A 13640-nucleotide genomic window follows, 5' to 3' on the forward strand; every position below is an offset into this window, starting at 1 on the left:
GGTTCCTCTGCTTCATCCTTCCTTTTTCAAATCCTGGCTGTGCATGAGAATCATCTTGGAAGCCTTTTAAAGAATATTAACGCCTAGGCCCCACCCAGACTGATATATTCCAAATCGCCAAATTTACTCTAAAATCCAGGGCTCCCAAGGGCATGGCCTCTGCTCTTTCTCCTCTCCCTCTCCAGACTGGGCCTATGCTACCAATGCCCAGATGTCTGTCTCTAGCTCACATTTCTGTTTTTAACCCTTTATTCAGCTGCTTTCTCAACACCAACACTCTCTCCTGGAACCCCTGCAGGGATCTCAAACCTGACATGTTCTTGTCGTATGTCTAGGTCTGCACCTCCTATTGTCCTCCATCTAGTGTCCTACTGCAGTCACAGGCCGGGGGGGGGGGGGGCGGGGGGGACAATCTCCCTCGGTCAACACCCGCCAACTGCAGGTTGTCTCGAAGTCTCTACTGCCAAAACAGATCTCGGAAATACCCGCTTCTCTCCTGGGCTACGCCACGGTCGCCTGCTTGGGACTACGAAAAGTCTCCACCTGGTCTCCTAGCTTCCAGACTTCCTTCCAGTAAGTTCTCCCTGGGGCAAGTGGAACTCCTACTTGCTCTTTAAGTTCCCACTAGACATTCCACTTGCCAAAAAGGCCTTTTCTGCTCTCCTATCTCAGCAGAGTCGATTGGGCTTGGATGCTTGCCTCCACAGCTCTCCCACCGTTCCTTACTGTAATTTTATATGCGGGGGGTAGAGGGGGGCTGGTTATTACTATAAGCCTCTTGACATATGCAAATTGGTGAACTAAGTAATAAACATACAAATGAAACATATGGTATACAAACTTCACTTATGATTTTAGTGGCTAAGAGACTATTGTCATGCAACAAAACATTTGTACGTCTTAATCCATCGTTTGGATTCTCTTCCGTGCTATAGACTCTCAGAAAGGGAAGGAAATTATTAGGTCAAGTATATGAACACTTGAAATATTTAAAACGTATTTACAGACTAAAAAAATATCAAATTGCTTTTTAAAAAGCCTGAGACCTTGGATTTCAGCCATGCCTTCTGGTCTGTTTTACTCTCTGCTCATCTGTTAGGTGAAAACGGCACCTGGCTTCGCCGGGCCTCTATTGCCCCCTCATAGGGCCGCGAATGGGAGCCCGGGCTCTGAGTATTTGGAGAGCAGAGTCGATATCTGAATCATTTTTGGATCTCCTTGCCCTCAGGGATCCAAACCATAAATAACAGTTTACTGAATAAATTTTCCTTAGCCAGTTCATAAAATTGTCATGTTCAATGCATTTGGAACTGTGAAAGTTCTCAACGTTCTAGGCTTTTCCTCACCGGTATCACACCAGAGCTGGTTTTGCAGCCACCCTTCTCAGGGAGAAGACACAAGAACAGGCAGGTTACCACTAGCACATCTGGGGCTCAGATAACCGCAGATTCACAGAACAATCCCACTGCCCAGAGGCCAGGGCCTCTGGTTTCGCACCGGGGTGCGAGTTCACAGCCAGCCCTGTGTGACGTTGGTTCCCACGTCCTCCCCTGTCCTCCCTCCAGTCCAGGCTCTGAGACGCCAGAGATGGTGAGTGGAACAAATGGCACATTCCAGCCACACAAGGCAGCCTCTGTGAGGCGGCCGCTTCCCACGGAAGCTCGGGCCACAGATGTGCGTGTGCCAGAACAAACCCAGCCTGAGGCAGAGTGGGTTGAGGTGATTTGCTTTCAATTCTGGCCCTCCCCTGTGGGAGGCCCATCTGTGATGAGGGTGTGAACACATCGACGGGGTTCAGGGATCGATGCTGTCATCCCAGCGCTTCTAAGAAGATGCTAGAGAAGCAGTGCGTGGACCACAAAATCCTCCTGGGACGTCAGACCGGACCTTAGCGTATTTACCATAAACTGCTCTCCCGTCTTCTCATTCTCAGCCTCCGAGGCCTTCTTTCTCATTTCTTCTGCTTCAGATATGTTTCTTCTTCTCACCTGACCTTCGTTTTTGGCTGTGGCCACGCGAGCCTTTTGCATACGCTTATTTTCTTCCAAACCAAAGGACCCTCTGCCAGATACTATACTTTGTCCCCAAGCCCCCGTTCTCGCCTACTTTTAAATCGTCTTTTTTGTCTGCCAGAATGAATTCAGAGGAGCCTCTACTCTCAGTGTGAGTCTCTAGGAAGTAAGGCCACTGGCTTTCTCTGAAGGATGCCAGCACCCATTTTCCACAGGCTTCTGTCTCTTCTGTCAGTTGCCGTTGGCTTTCGGTCCACAGGGTTGATGTTGCTCGGTATCTCTGGGCCTCCTGCCGGAAGCCGGCTGACAGGTCCCGGTATCGGCGACATTACTTCATAACAAGACCTGGCTGTAGGCTCCAATGAGTTCTCCCGCGAGACTGTCATCCTTTTTCAAAAGATATGATCACCAATGATGTCTGGCTGCGAAGGACAAGCATCAGCTTCGCTGCAGACCTTCAAGGTAGATGATACAAGCCCAAAGGCGATTCCAGAGCGGGAACTCCAAAAACAGACTGTGCACCACGAAAGCACCCGCAGGGCAAGCATGTGGGCCACGGATAGGGCGGCTGGGGAGGGACAAGACCCCACGCAGAATGAGAACAGCTGGTGTTTACTGGGCCACTGGTACACGCCAGTCACCCCATCAGGCCCTAGGTATTATTCCCAGTCCTATTTTGTAGATGGCGAAAACAAGTTTCCAAAAAGGCTGAGTAACTAACATCAAACCACGAGTGAGCAGAGAAGCTGGGATTCTAGGGCAGGCACCTGACACTGGAGTCTGTGCTTGAGAATATGGCCAGTCGTGCTTGGCACCTTTCTGCTGCCTCCATCAAACCGTCCCATCTAAGAAATTTTTTTTAATCTTTATTTACTTTTGAGAGAGAGAGAGAGAGCAGAAGAGAGACAGGGAGACACCGAATCCGAGCAGGCTTCAGGCTCTGAGCTGTCAGCACGGAGCCCGACGCGGGGCTCAAACTCACAAACTGCGAGATAGTAACCTGAGCCGAAGCTGGACACTCAACCGACCGAGCCACCTGGGTGCCCCTCAAACTGTCCCACCTAGACATTGTCCTGCATGTTGCACAACATTCCCGGTCAAGTCTGCCTGTCCCTATCCTTCCACTGACCGGCTGTAGGACCCAGGGTGTGGCCCTTCTCTGGGGGGCTCCAGAATGCATGATCACTAGCATCCCGCCAAGTGACCACTTTTCTTTCGGTTCTGGTTTTGTTTCCTGCAAGAGTGAGACAAGGGCAGAACACTCCCTAAGACGATGAACCCAGTGGCATTTTTATTTGTTGGCCACTTGGGCCACTGGGGATTGAGGAGGCCTCCAGCAGGCCCCAGTACCTGCAGGCCTCCTTCCCGCACACAACTTGCTGAAACATCCTTCCGGGGTCTACCGTGGATTGCAACGCTCCATGCTGGGCCCCCTGAGTGCTGAAAGATCTAGAAGGCAGAGCTCCGAGCCACCCAGTAGCCACTCACCAGCACTGGGATCCGCGGGCGTCTCGCCTTCCTCGGAGTCCTCTTGTTCCTGCATGGTCGGCCTCTCCCCACGCTCCATCTGCGACATGAGGTCTGGTTTGGAAATTGCATAGTCTGGGCAGAAGGAAGGAAAGAAGGCATCCTGTGTGGTGAGGTGTCACCTGGGTGACCGGGACCCTAGGAGCAGCCACCCTACCAGGGGCCGTGTCGGAAGAGAAACGGGCCAACTTCCCAGCCCTTCTCCTTAGGGGCCCTGGTGTGTGTGGGCCTGCACGCGTGTGCGTGCATATGTGCGTGTGGGCCTGCACGCGTGTGCGTTAACCAGGGCCTCCCACGAGGGAGCCGCAGCAGGCACCGCCTTCCACCGGTGGAAACTGGCCCTCTGTCGTCTGTGGCTCCCGTTGCCGCCAATGCCTGCTCAGGTTTTCATGACAAAGACCCAAGAGATTTGAAATCTCCTAGAGTGAAAAACTAATCCTGATGAAACCTAGAAGCCATCAAACTAGATAGTAATAGTGTGCCTCACATTAAAAAAAGTTTAAAGCTCTTTGGAGACAGAGTTATGAGATAAACCTGGAGGAAATACATGTGCACGTATTTGTCATAGGTGAGGCTTCTATACTAAATAGTTAACGTCCATCATTATATATAAAGAGCCTCTACAATAAGTGAAAAATAAAAAGGGAAATTTAAGTACGTAATTCACAGAGGAAATGCAAGTGGCCAGCACACGCAGGAAAAGATACACCAGTTCACCAGTCATCAAAGACAGACATACTTAAATAATGAAGTAAATAAAGTAATATGTATATTTTAATACATATAGTAAATAAATAATAAATATAAATATATATTTTTTATATTTAATATATATAATATATTTTAATACATATAGTAAATAAATAATAAATATAAATATATAAATATAAATATAAAAAATAAATAAAGTAAATAATGAAGTAAATAAAGAAAATAATTATTTTCCACCTGACAGAAAAGACAAGTATTTAAAATAGAAGGACATCGGTTCGGGCCAGGGCACGGTGAGACGACATTGTCACACTCTGTGGTGTAAACACAGAGTTTACACCTGGAGGCAGGTGGCCATGGTATTGTAAACCTGCACTCTCCTTACTCGGCAAACCTCCTCCTTGGAATGTGTCCCATGGAAATACTCACGGAAGCACACATAAATACACAGAGATGTTGATTACGTTTGGTGGCAGCGAGAAGACGCAATCGGCCTGCCGCTCGCCGACAGCAGAAAGGTCAAATGCCCAGAGGTTCACCTGGAATGCTGCCCCGTCTTTCTGAGCTGACATGGAAAGCTGTCTACGGCCTACTGGTCGGTAAAATAGGTGAACAATCCCATTCGTGCACACCACAGACTGCATATGCACGAGTACCTGCCTCGTGTGTGTGTGTGTGTGTGTGTGTGTGTGTGTGTGTGTGTGTGTGTGTGTGTATTAATACCTGCCAAAGGGTCTGTGGTGGTTTCCTCTGGGGAGAAGTACTGGGGGGAGGGCAGGGATTGCTCCTTACTATATAAATCTAGATTGCTGAATTTTCACAATTATGTATATACTTTCAAAAGAAAAGAAAAAAATGAAAAAGAAAAAAGTCCTATCGGGGAGGTATGTGTGCAGAAAATTAACGGTTCTGACAAGAATCAAAGTTTCTATGCAACAGCATATATAATGTTTTTCTAACTTTTTGTGTGTGTCCAAAGAGTTTCCCATCACAGAGAAAAGGATACCTATAAAACTAAAGTATATTTTCCCAGGTTTGCCTCCTTAAATACCCTTATTAAAATGAAAACAGCAAGAATCCACAAACTTTGGGGTATTAGAGTTCTCAGTGAAATTGTGACTTTTTGGTAGGGATCTAGCATGAGTATTAAACTCCTGGGTCACAGCCTTCTCTATGCACAGTGGAGACCAGAACCCGGGGGACATATGCCCTCCATCAGGGACAATGTTCAGTCAGCTGGATGGTCCAACGGGAGCACTAACACCTGTCCTGTCTCCCTCACGGGAGAGTCGGGGGATTAAGTAATGTGCTTCTCAGTGAAGCACCTCGCACTCTTTTTAATAATAATTTGCTGGACAAATTCATTACACACACACACCATGGGGAAACTCATATAAAGGTGAGACCCTGATGTCTGTCTTCCCCCTCCTTGCCCCAGTGCCCCTTGTTTTTGACTATGGGGAGCATTGGAGCACAGAACTCCCAACCCTAGGAGTTTCCAAACCCCAGGCCGGTGTTGAGGAAGCCCCCCATAAGCGAACCTTCTCCTTACCCATAGAAACCAGAGACTCATAGTTGCCCCTCATCACGTTCTTGTAGAGCTCCTTCTGCCACTCCGACAGGTTCCCCCACTCCTGCTCTGAGAAATGGACGGCGACATCATCGAAGGTGACAGGGACCTGAAACCACACAAGCTCAGCTTGGACCGACCGGAAGGCAGTCACAGGCCCTCAGCTGCCAAATCACAAGGCGGTGAAAGGCTCCACCTTTCCCCCCTCCACCTCCCCTCCCACTGCCCTGGCTCAAACACCTCTTCTTAGGACTGGAGTGGGCTAGGCCCAAAGGCACAGCTGTAGGTATTCACCACGGATCTCTCTAGAAACCTGGCCTGACTTTAGCCACTGTCCTGGCCCCACAGAGTAAGGGCCTCATTTTATCTGGTCCGTTTTCTGTCTAGGATAATCCTTGCGGCTCTAAAAGCATGGTCTGCAGACCAGCACCATGGTACCAGGGAACCTGCTAGAAATGCAGCCCCTCAGGCCCGCTGTAGGCCCACTAAATCGGATTCTGCGTTTAGTAAGGTCCCCAGGGGATTCAAGTACACAAGAACATCTGAGAAGCGCTGGCCTACAGAATGTTGTCCAAGTCTCTTCCCTACGTAAGGCTGTGAACAGGGACAACACACAAAAGAACAGGAAGAAAACCAGTCCACGTTCAAGTTCTATCAGGATCTTCTGGGACATAATATTAAAACCCAACCACTCCCTAGCCTTTTAGGATACCTCTTGAAATCACATTTTTTTACTGGCATCGACATGATTTATAAGCCAACTGATAAAAACGTCGGGCCCGACAGAGCCCTGGAACATTTCACCAAGTTCTCCGTCCACCTCAACAGTGAACCACGGGTTCACACCTGTTGTGAATTGAACACCCTTCCAAATCGACGGTCCCTGGTCACTAGGATGTCGTCGGACATTCTCTTCTATTCACGTAGGGTTTTATTAACGGGACAAATCATCTGAATTTGGGCCATCTTGGGTTTAGTGCAGCAATGTTGGCAACTAGGTATCATTGTATTTGTTTCCTTTTTTTAATTTTTTTTAATGTTTATTTATTTTTTGAGAGAGAGAGAGAGAGAGAGTGTGAGCCAAGAAGGGGCAGAGAGAGAGAAGGAGACACAGAATCTGAAGCAGGCTCCAGGCTCTAGCTGTCAGCACAGAGCCTGATGCGGGGCTCGAACCCACAAACCGTGAGGTCATGCCTTAAGCTGAAGTCTGGTGCTTAACCAACTGAGCCACCCAGACGCCCCCAGTATTTGTTTCCTTCTTAAACATCTCTTTTCCCTTCTTTTATATGAAATTCCTAGAACACGTCCCAGTTCAGATCGCTCCTTGGGAAGCCCCAGTTGGGATAGCTCTTACCTTGGGAACTTCTCCGTTGCTGCCTGGTGGCAGCCGCAGGATCCAGAAATTTCGGTTTTTCAGCAGGTTCTCCATGTTCTCCAGCCGCCTCTGCAGCAGCCCGTACTCCTGCAGCAGGGTCCCCAGCACGACCCACTTGCTCTCCAGATGGTTCGCAAACTCCACGGCCGTCTTCTCACAGTCCGCCAGCTTCTTCTCGGCCGTCCCCGTCCGCCCCTCCAGGGTCAGGAGCCGCATGGCCTGGGCCTCCAGTTTCCTCTCCACGGCCTGGACGGCAGCCCACACGGCCAAGCGGGTGATCTCCGCTGTCGGGAGCGGTGTGTCCTTCTGGGCTGCCGAAGAGATCTGGAAGGGGGTGTCTTTTTGGGAAACTGGGCTCTGAAGCAGGGGGTCCATGTCGGTCTCGGGAACTGTGGGGGACAGGGTCAGGGGGTCTTTCTCAGGAACTTCAGGCGAGTGGAGGAGGCCTTCTTGGTGGGGGGTGGAGTGGGACAGAAGTGATATTTCTTGTTCAGCAGCAGCTGGGGGCGGATACTGGGTCTCTTCTTGAGAAGCCGGGCGACCCTGGAGACGAGTCTCTTGCTCAGAAGCGGCAGGATACAGGAGTGAGGGTCCCTTCTGGAGAACATGTGGCATTCGGCCAGAGGTCTCTAGCTTGGGAGTTTGGGGCAGGGAGGCTTGTCGGGGAATGGGGGGAGACGAAGAAGGAATTTCTTTGGGGGGAAGAACACGCGATTGGAACAGAGTTTCTCGGGGGGGTCCAGCAGGGGCCTGACGTGGGGTCTCTTCTTGCAGAACACTGGGGAAGGACAGAGGTGAGGAGCGTTGGGTCTCCATGTCCAGCTGCTGGACCTGTGGTCAAGGAAAGAAAGGGCAGGATTGAAGGCCACAGTCTCCAGCTGGCAAAATAAACGCCAAAGTTAGGCACCCACATAAAAAAGGGTTTCCGGTTTATTGGCAATCAAGATCTGTTCCACGGACACGACTCTCTTCTTGAGAACCTCGCGCTGATTCAGAGATCAGTTACAAAAGCACAACTAACAACCAAGAAAGGGCGGCCATGCCACCTTCTGCTTTGATGGAGGCGTCTCTTTCTTCACAACAGACGCCTCACAGGATCACCCATGACCAGCAGCGTATGAGACGGACGCTGGCCTTGGCTTTCGGTCCTGTCCACACGGACCGCTGCCCGGTTACTCGACCTGTTCGCAGTGTCCTCACACGTGAAACAAAGACCACCTCGCTGAGTTTGAGCACTGAACATTAAATGAAATAAAACTTGGTAAAATGACAGAGCAGAGTTTTATCAGTGCCGGGCACTGTTACTACCCCAAGACTCCCAGCAAGGTGGGAGGAGACAGCGGTGGGGCCAGTGCTGTTCGAGGACTTACCTGGAAGATGAACGTGCCATCTGGCCCCAATGCTTCTTACGTGAATGGTCAGGTAGTCCCAGCCCTCTTAATTCTTTCCCTCACTTACTCTAGTAGTGAGGACACACAATTACCTTGTTTCCCAGGCTCTTTGAAAAAAGCTTACTGACTTAGCAATAGCATTTTTCAAAGGATTTATATGGTATAGGTTTGACTTTGAGACATGTTATATGGACCCAGCCCCTCCTGGAGAGGCTGAGTGGGCTTCTGGGCAGTCCAGGCTATAAGCAAAGAGAGAAGAGAGACCCTCAGCCAGGCCAGGGATATGGCAATTCAGCCACTTGTACGGGAGGCAAAGTCCCCGGGACAGATGGTCCACTGAGGCAGGTGCACTCCTGCTGGTCTGGGTTCCTCCCTGTGGTTTGTGAGATGGGAACTGGGGAGCGAAGGCCTGGACAGACTGGAAACAGAGCCGAAGTCAGCCAGTTCTGTGACTCACCTCAAGGCTGGTGGGGACTAGAACCAAAAGAAAGATCGATTCCTTTGAGACTTTCTTTATTCCTCTCTTCCTGTTACCCACCTTGCTACATTCACATTGAGAGAATTCTTGTGTCACCGGGGAGGTGAAGCCAAGGTCTTCTGAATGACTAGCTCTGTATTTACTTATCCAGACAATCAATAGCTTTATTGGAGCTGAACAGAATTCCTTCCATAACATGTTTGTCCATTTCCTCATAATCTTCCTTCAGAGAATCTGCTGAATGGCCTGTCACTGTGCCACACACAAGCGATCTTTAATACAACTGAAACGCCCCTTCTCTTTGTTTGAAAAGGGGTATATCCCTGGTGTCCAGTCTGACATGTAGTACGTGCTCAATAAATGTCTGCTGGACATTTATTGGGTATACGTGATTGGGTCACAACAAAAACAAAAATGACGCTCCTTCGGTCACCTGTCAGAGCCTAAACCTATTTACGTTTCCTCCCGCTCTCTTTCCTTTATTTGCTCATTCATTCACTCACGAGAGCCTTAGCTGAGACAGCACCACACTCTCAAGCCAAGAACTGAAAACGTAAGGCCTGTTCAGGCAGAATGTTTTCCGAGGTAAGTACGATCCGAGAGCTCTGCAGCTAGCCAGATGTGAGAGCCTATTAGTCAGATAACAGCTAACAATTACTCAGCACTTGCTGTGTGCCATGAACGGTGTTAAGCATGTTAAAGGGTTATCTCATTTAATCCCCAGGAAACCCTATGAAATAGGGACTCTGAGAACCATTCCCCACATTTAGCATATGAAGACGCTGAGGCGTGGAGAGGCCAACTCACTCGGCCAAGGTCACACAGCGGGCTGGCCGCAGAACCTGGGCCTCCGGGCAGCTGGTCGGTAAGTGTTCTGAATCCTCTCCACCTCTAACATCCAGAGGCATGGAGACTTCCCAAAGACCTGAGGGTAGGTTCTATGTTAGGGAAGGCCCTGCCCATAAAGACAGAGCCGCTGAAAGCCAGGGGTCAGGGACGCCTTTGAAACCCTAATGAAAGTTATGGATGCTCCACCCCCCCCCCCGAAAAAACACACACCGGCCCCCACACAAAAGTCCGCAAACGCTTTCAAGGGCTTTGCAGACCCCTAGACCTGAAGATTCACCAACAAGTAAGCCACCTCTCAGCTCCTCATCGGTGAAGGCAGACAGAGGCCAGGCCTGTGGGACGGGAGCCTCAGACACAGGGCAAGTGACTAGCATAATGCAACACAATAAGCCCATCAGGGCCCTGTGCTGGGAGGGGGATTAGGGTATTTGTCTACAACTACTAGGAAGAAGGGAAAATCCCCAGGGGCCAAGTTAGTATCCCTGAGTGATACAGGGGTTTAACTAAAACCATGACAAAAAGCCCCATCCAGTACAGTACAGAGAGCCAGCAGGCTAAGATATCTTTCCCAACCAGTCTCATCAGAGCTCAAGGAAACTACCATTTCTTTGCTCTCTATTATTAGCCTGGCTCTTCCCATTTCCAGATTTGGAGGACTGCTGAGGGATGAGGGGGCCACAGGAGCACACCCCCTCCTCTACCCCCAAATTAAAGCCCCTTGCTATAATGTCGTCAGTACCAATAAACCTGTGGCTTGATTTTACCCTAAGCATAAAGAAATGGCCAAGGAGAGGGATGGAGCTGTAAATATAATATCTAAGATGAACAAGCTTGCATTCTCAAACCATGGGGGGTGGGGGGGGGCAGAGAGGATTCTGGACCTTTATCACAGGATTTAACCGACTCTCCCTGCCTCCTGTATCCCAAGTGGATGGGGGTCTCCGGGCTTCATTTATCTTAGCAGAATAATACAGAACCATTCCTATCAATTTATAAAGAAAAGAAAAGAAAAGAAAAGAAAAGAAAAGAAAAGAAAAGAAAAGAGAAAAAGAAAGCTGTGCCAGTTTCTTGTATGACCCGGTGTGGTTCACTCAGAATTATATACCATTCAAGGGCCCTGGAGACCTCAACCCAGAGGTGGGCATTTTGAAATCTCCACTGTATTTTGTTTTTCCAAGAGATGATGATGAGTTGTATTGAACCGGGAGGCTCTTTAGGAAGCGTTTATCCCGACCCCTTCCTGTACACACCAGTAAACTGAGGCTCAGAGGCACTGACCCTCATGCAGCAATCCTGCTCCCAGGCACAGCCACCGCATCTCAAAGAGCAGGTCTGCGGGGAGATTTGGGGACCGATTTTTGAGAATGGCCCATTAAAGAGGAACATCAGCCACCAAACCCCTAGGAGCTCGCTCCCCCGACCCCATCCGTCTGGACACCCAGAATTTGGCAGGGGGCCCTCCGGAGGCAGGGGCTGGAGGCCCAGGCGCCGGAGCCCGAGGGCCACCTGCTCCCCACCACGCAACCGCTCGGCCGGGCGCTGCCCGGCCTCTCACCCTGCCGTCACCTCCCCCCCGACGGGCCGCGTCCACCGCGAGCCGGGCCAGGCCCCTAATCCAGGGCAGGCCGCCGCCAGAGCCGCCCCCCTCCCCGTCCAGGCCCGCCGCCCGGGAGGCTGGCATTTCTGGGGACGCGGGCAGCGGGCCACGGATGACTCGCTACGTGACCTTGGGGCAGGCCGGCCGGGTCGCCGCCAGGTGTCTGTGCCTCAGTGTCTCCGCTCTGCGAAATGGGGAGAGCCGCGTCAGCGCCGCGCTCCGGCCGCGGGAGGCTCGGCGGGGGCGAGCTCTGCGGAAAACGTGCGGCGGCAACCCCGACGGACGCAGCGCCGGCTCCGCAGGGAGCGAGGCGCGCCGCCCGGGGCGCCCACCTCCGGGCCCGCGAGCGGGCCAGGCCCCGGCGTCCCCGCAGCCTCGCCCGGACGGCGGCCGGCTCCTCGGCCCCGCTGCCATCCCGCAGCCCTCCCCCCCCCCACCCCCACTCCCGTTAAGGGGCGCGCGAGCCCTCCGGCCCCCCCACCCCCCGCCCCCCACGTCGCGGCGTTTGTGTCCCTTACCGAGACCCCAGGCCGGGCCGCCGAGCCGGGGACGCGCAGGCCGTCCCCCGGGCCCCGAGTCCGCGCGTCCGTGCGCGCGCGGGCCGCCCTCACCGGAGCCGGGGCCGCCTCGGCCATGGCCCTGCGCTGTCCGGCCCGGGCCGGAGTCGCCGCCGCCGCCGCCGCGCGGCCCCACGCAGGCCGCCCCCCCTCCCGGCCTCTCCGCAGGCGGCGCCCGCCCGGCCCTGCCTTCCCCGCCCGGGCTCGCGCGGCCGTCGGGCCCGGCCTGCTCAGGGCGGGCGGGGACGGAGCGGCCGAGCCGGGCGGCGGCGTCGGAGCGGGGCGCGCGGCGGTGCGGGCGGCCGGGCGGGCTGCGCCCCGGCCGCGAGCTGGGCCCCGGCCCTCAGCACCGGCCCCCGGCCCGCGCGCGGCCCCTCTGCGGCCGCGGCTGCGACCCCGGCTCCGGCCCCGGCCCCGGCTGCGAGCTGCGCTGCCGTCCCGGCGCCTCTTCAGCAGGGGAGCTGCACAGCAGCTGCCATGTTGATACAAACTGCATCCTGGGAGGCATGTCCCTCTCAGGCCGTTTAAAGAGAAACACTCCGAGGCTCGTCGGAGGCTGCAGGAACCCAGACAGCTCCATCTACAGCCGGTAGGAGCGAACAGTGTCGAGCGAGCAGCCAGGCGGCGACGGACACGCCCTGAGCCCCGGGCCAGCCCGTCGTGGAGCCCGGGCCGAACCGCTCGGCCTCCCCCCCGGGGTCCCCCCCTCCCTGGCCTCTCACCTGGGGTCCTCGCCTCCCCGGGCAGCCTGGGGCGAGACCCGGAGGCGGGAGAGCCGAGCACAAACAGCCGCGCGCAGCCAAGGCGACGTGCTGGGGTCTGGAGGCGGCTTGATTGGCTCCGACAGCCTTCCTCCCGCCGGATCCCCCTGCTCCTCTCAAACCCAGAACCCGGGTCGTTCCCTTTCAAAACCTGCGCTCACAAAGGGATCTAAGAAACCCGGCACGGCAAAGAAAGCCCGAGTTCATGTGACCGGCTCTGTGCAGCCCGGGTTCCAGGGAAGCGGGCTGCGTGGTTCCAAGGGTAACAAGGGGGCTGGGTGCTTTTGTGAAATGCCCGAGTGTTGTTTTCGACATGAAAGGACACAATTCCGAGAATCATAGAGTGCTGGGGCTGGAAGGGGCCGGACCCGTCGTTTGGGAGGAAACTGAGGCCGAGCGGGAAGGGACTTGTTTACCCTAAGTTGCTGTGCCAGCCCCTTGTCGGAATGCTCTTTCTTAACCTTCAGGGCTCCCCCAAAAGAAATGGTAGAGCTGCGAGTTGGCGGCTCCCTTTGCTGGACAGGTTCACTTATACGCATATTTATGGAATACCTACCAGGTGGCAAGAACTGGGGGTGGGGGGTGGGGGGGGGGAGAAAGCAAGAAAGTATAGGCCTCCTGGTTACAAGTGACGAAAACCCAACTGGAACTTAAGCGGGGAAGAAAAGTAGAATATCTTTGTTCACCTAATGGGATCCCTGGGAGGCCAAGGGGTGGAGCTGCCTTGGAAGGCGACAGGATCAGGACTCAGTGCGCTGTCCGCTCCTATGTCTCTGTAAAAATGGAAAGTTATGGATGTGGACGAGGCCAGT

At 53.2% G+C, this 13640-nt stretch overlaps 1 protein-coding gene across 3 annotated transcripts in view; it reads right to left on the reverse strand.

Annotated features, from left to right (window-relative positions):
- The window catches only part of ZNF777 (zinc finger protein 777), a 28688-nt gene extending 15710 nt beyond the window's left edge, over nucleotides 1-12978 (reverse strand). Inside the window, exons 1-4 of one of the 3 annotated variants that reach the window (XM_019453116.2) lie at nucleotides 12790-12978; nucleotides 7175-8026; nucleotides 5803-5929; nucleotides 3501-3614 (exon numbers count right to left, since the gene is read on the reverse strand). In XM_019453116.2, coding sequence (XP_019308661.1) covers nucleotides 3501-3614; nucleotides 5803-5929; nucleotides 7175-8011 — 1078 coding nt within the window. In that variant the 5' untranslated portion in view covers nucleotides 8012-8026; nucleotides 12790-12978. Of the gene's footprint in view, nucleotides 1-3500; nucleotides 3615-5802; nucleotides 5930-7174; nucleotides 8027-9871; nucleotides 9997-12028; nucleotides 12258-12789 lie in introns of those variants that run through there. The other 2 variants (XM_053898631.1, XM_019453117.2) reach the window with 2 other exon arrangements.
- Nucleotides 12979-13640: the final 662 nt, after the last annotated feature.

Source organism: Panthera pardus, unplaced genomic scaffold (assembly GCF_024362965.1).
Source record: "Panthera pardus isolate Hobbes unplaced genomic scaffold, ASM2436296v1 HiC_scaffold_9, whole genome shotgun sequence".
Taxonomy (NCBI): Eukaryota; Metazoa; Chordata; class Mammalia; order Carnivora; family Felidae; genus Panthera; species Panthera pardus.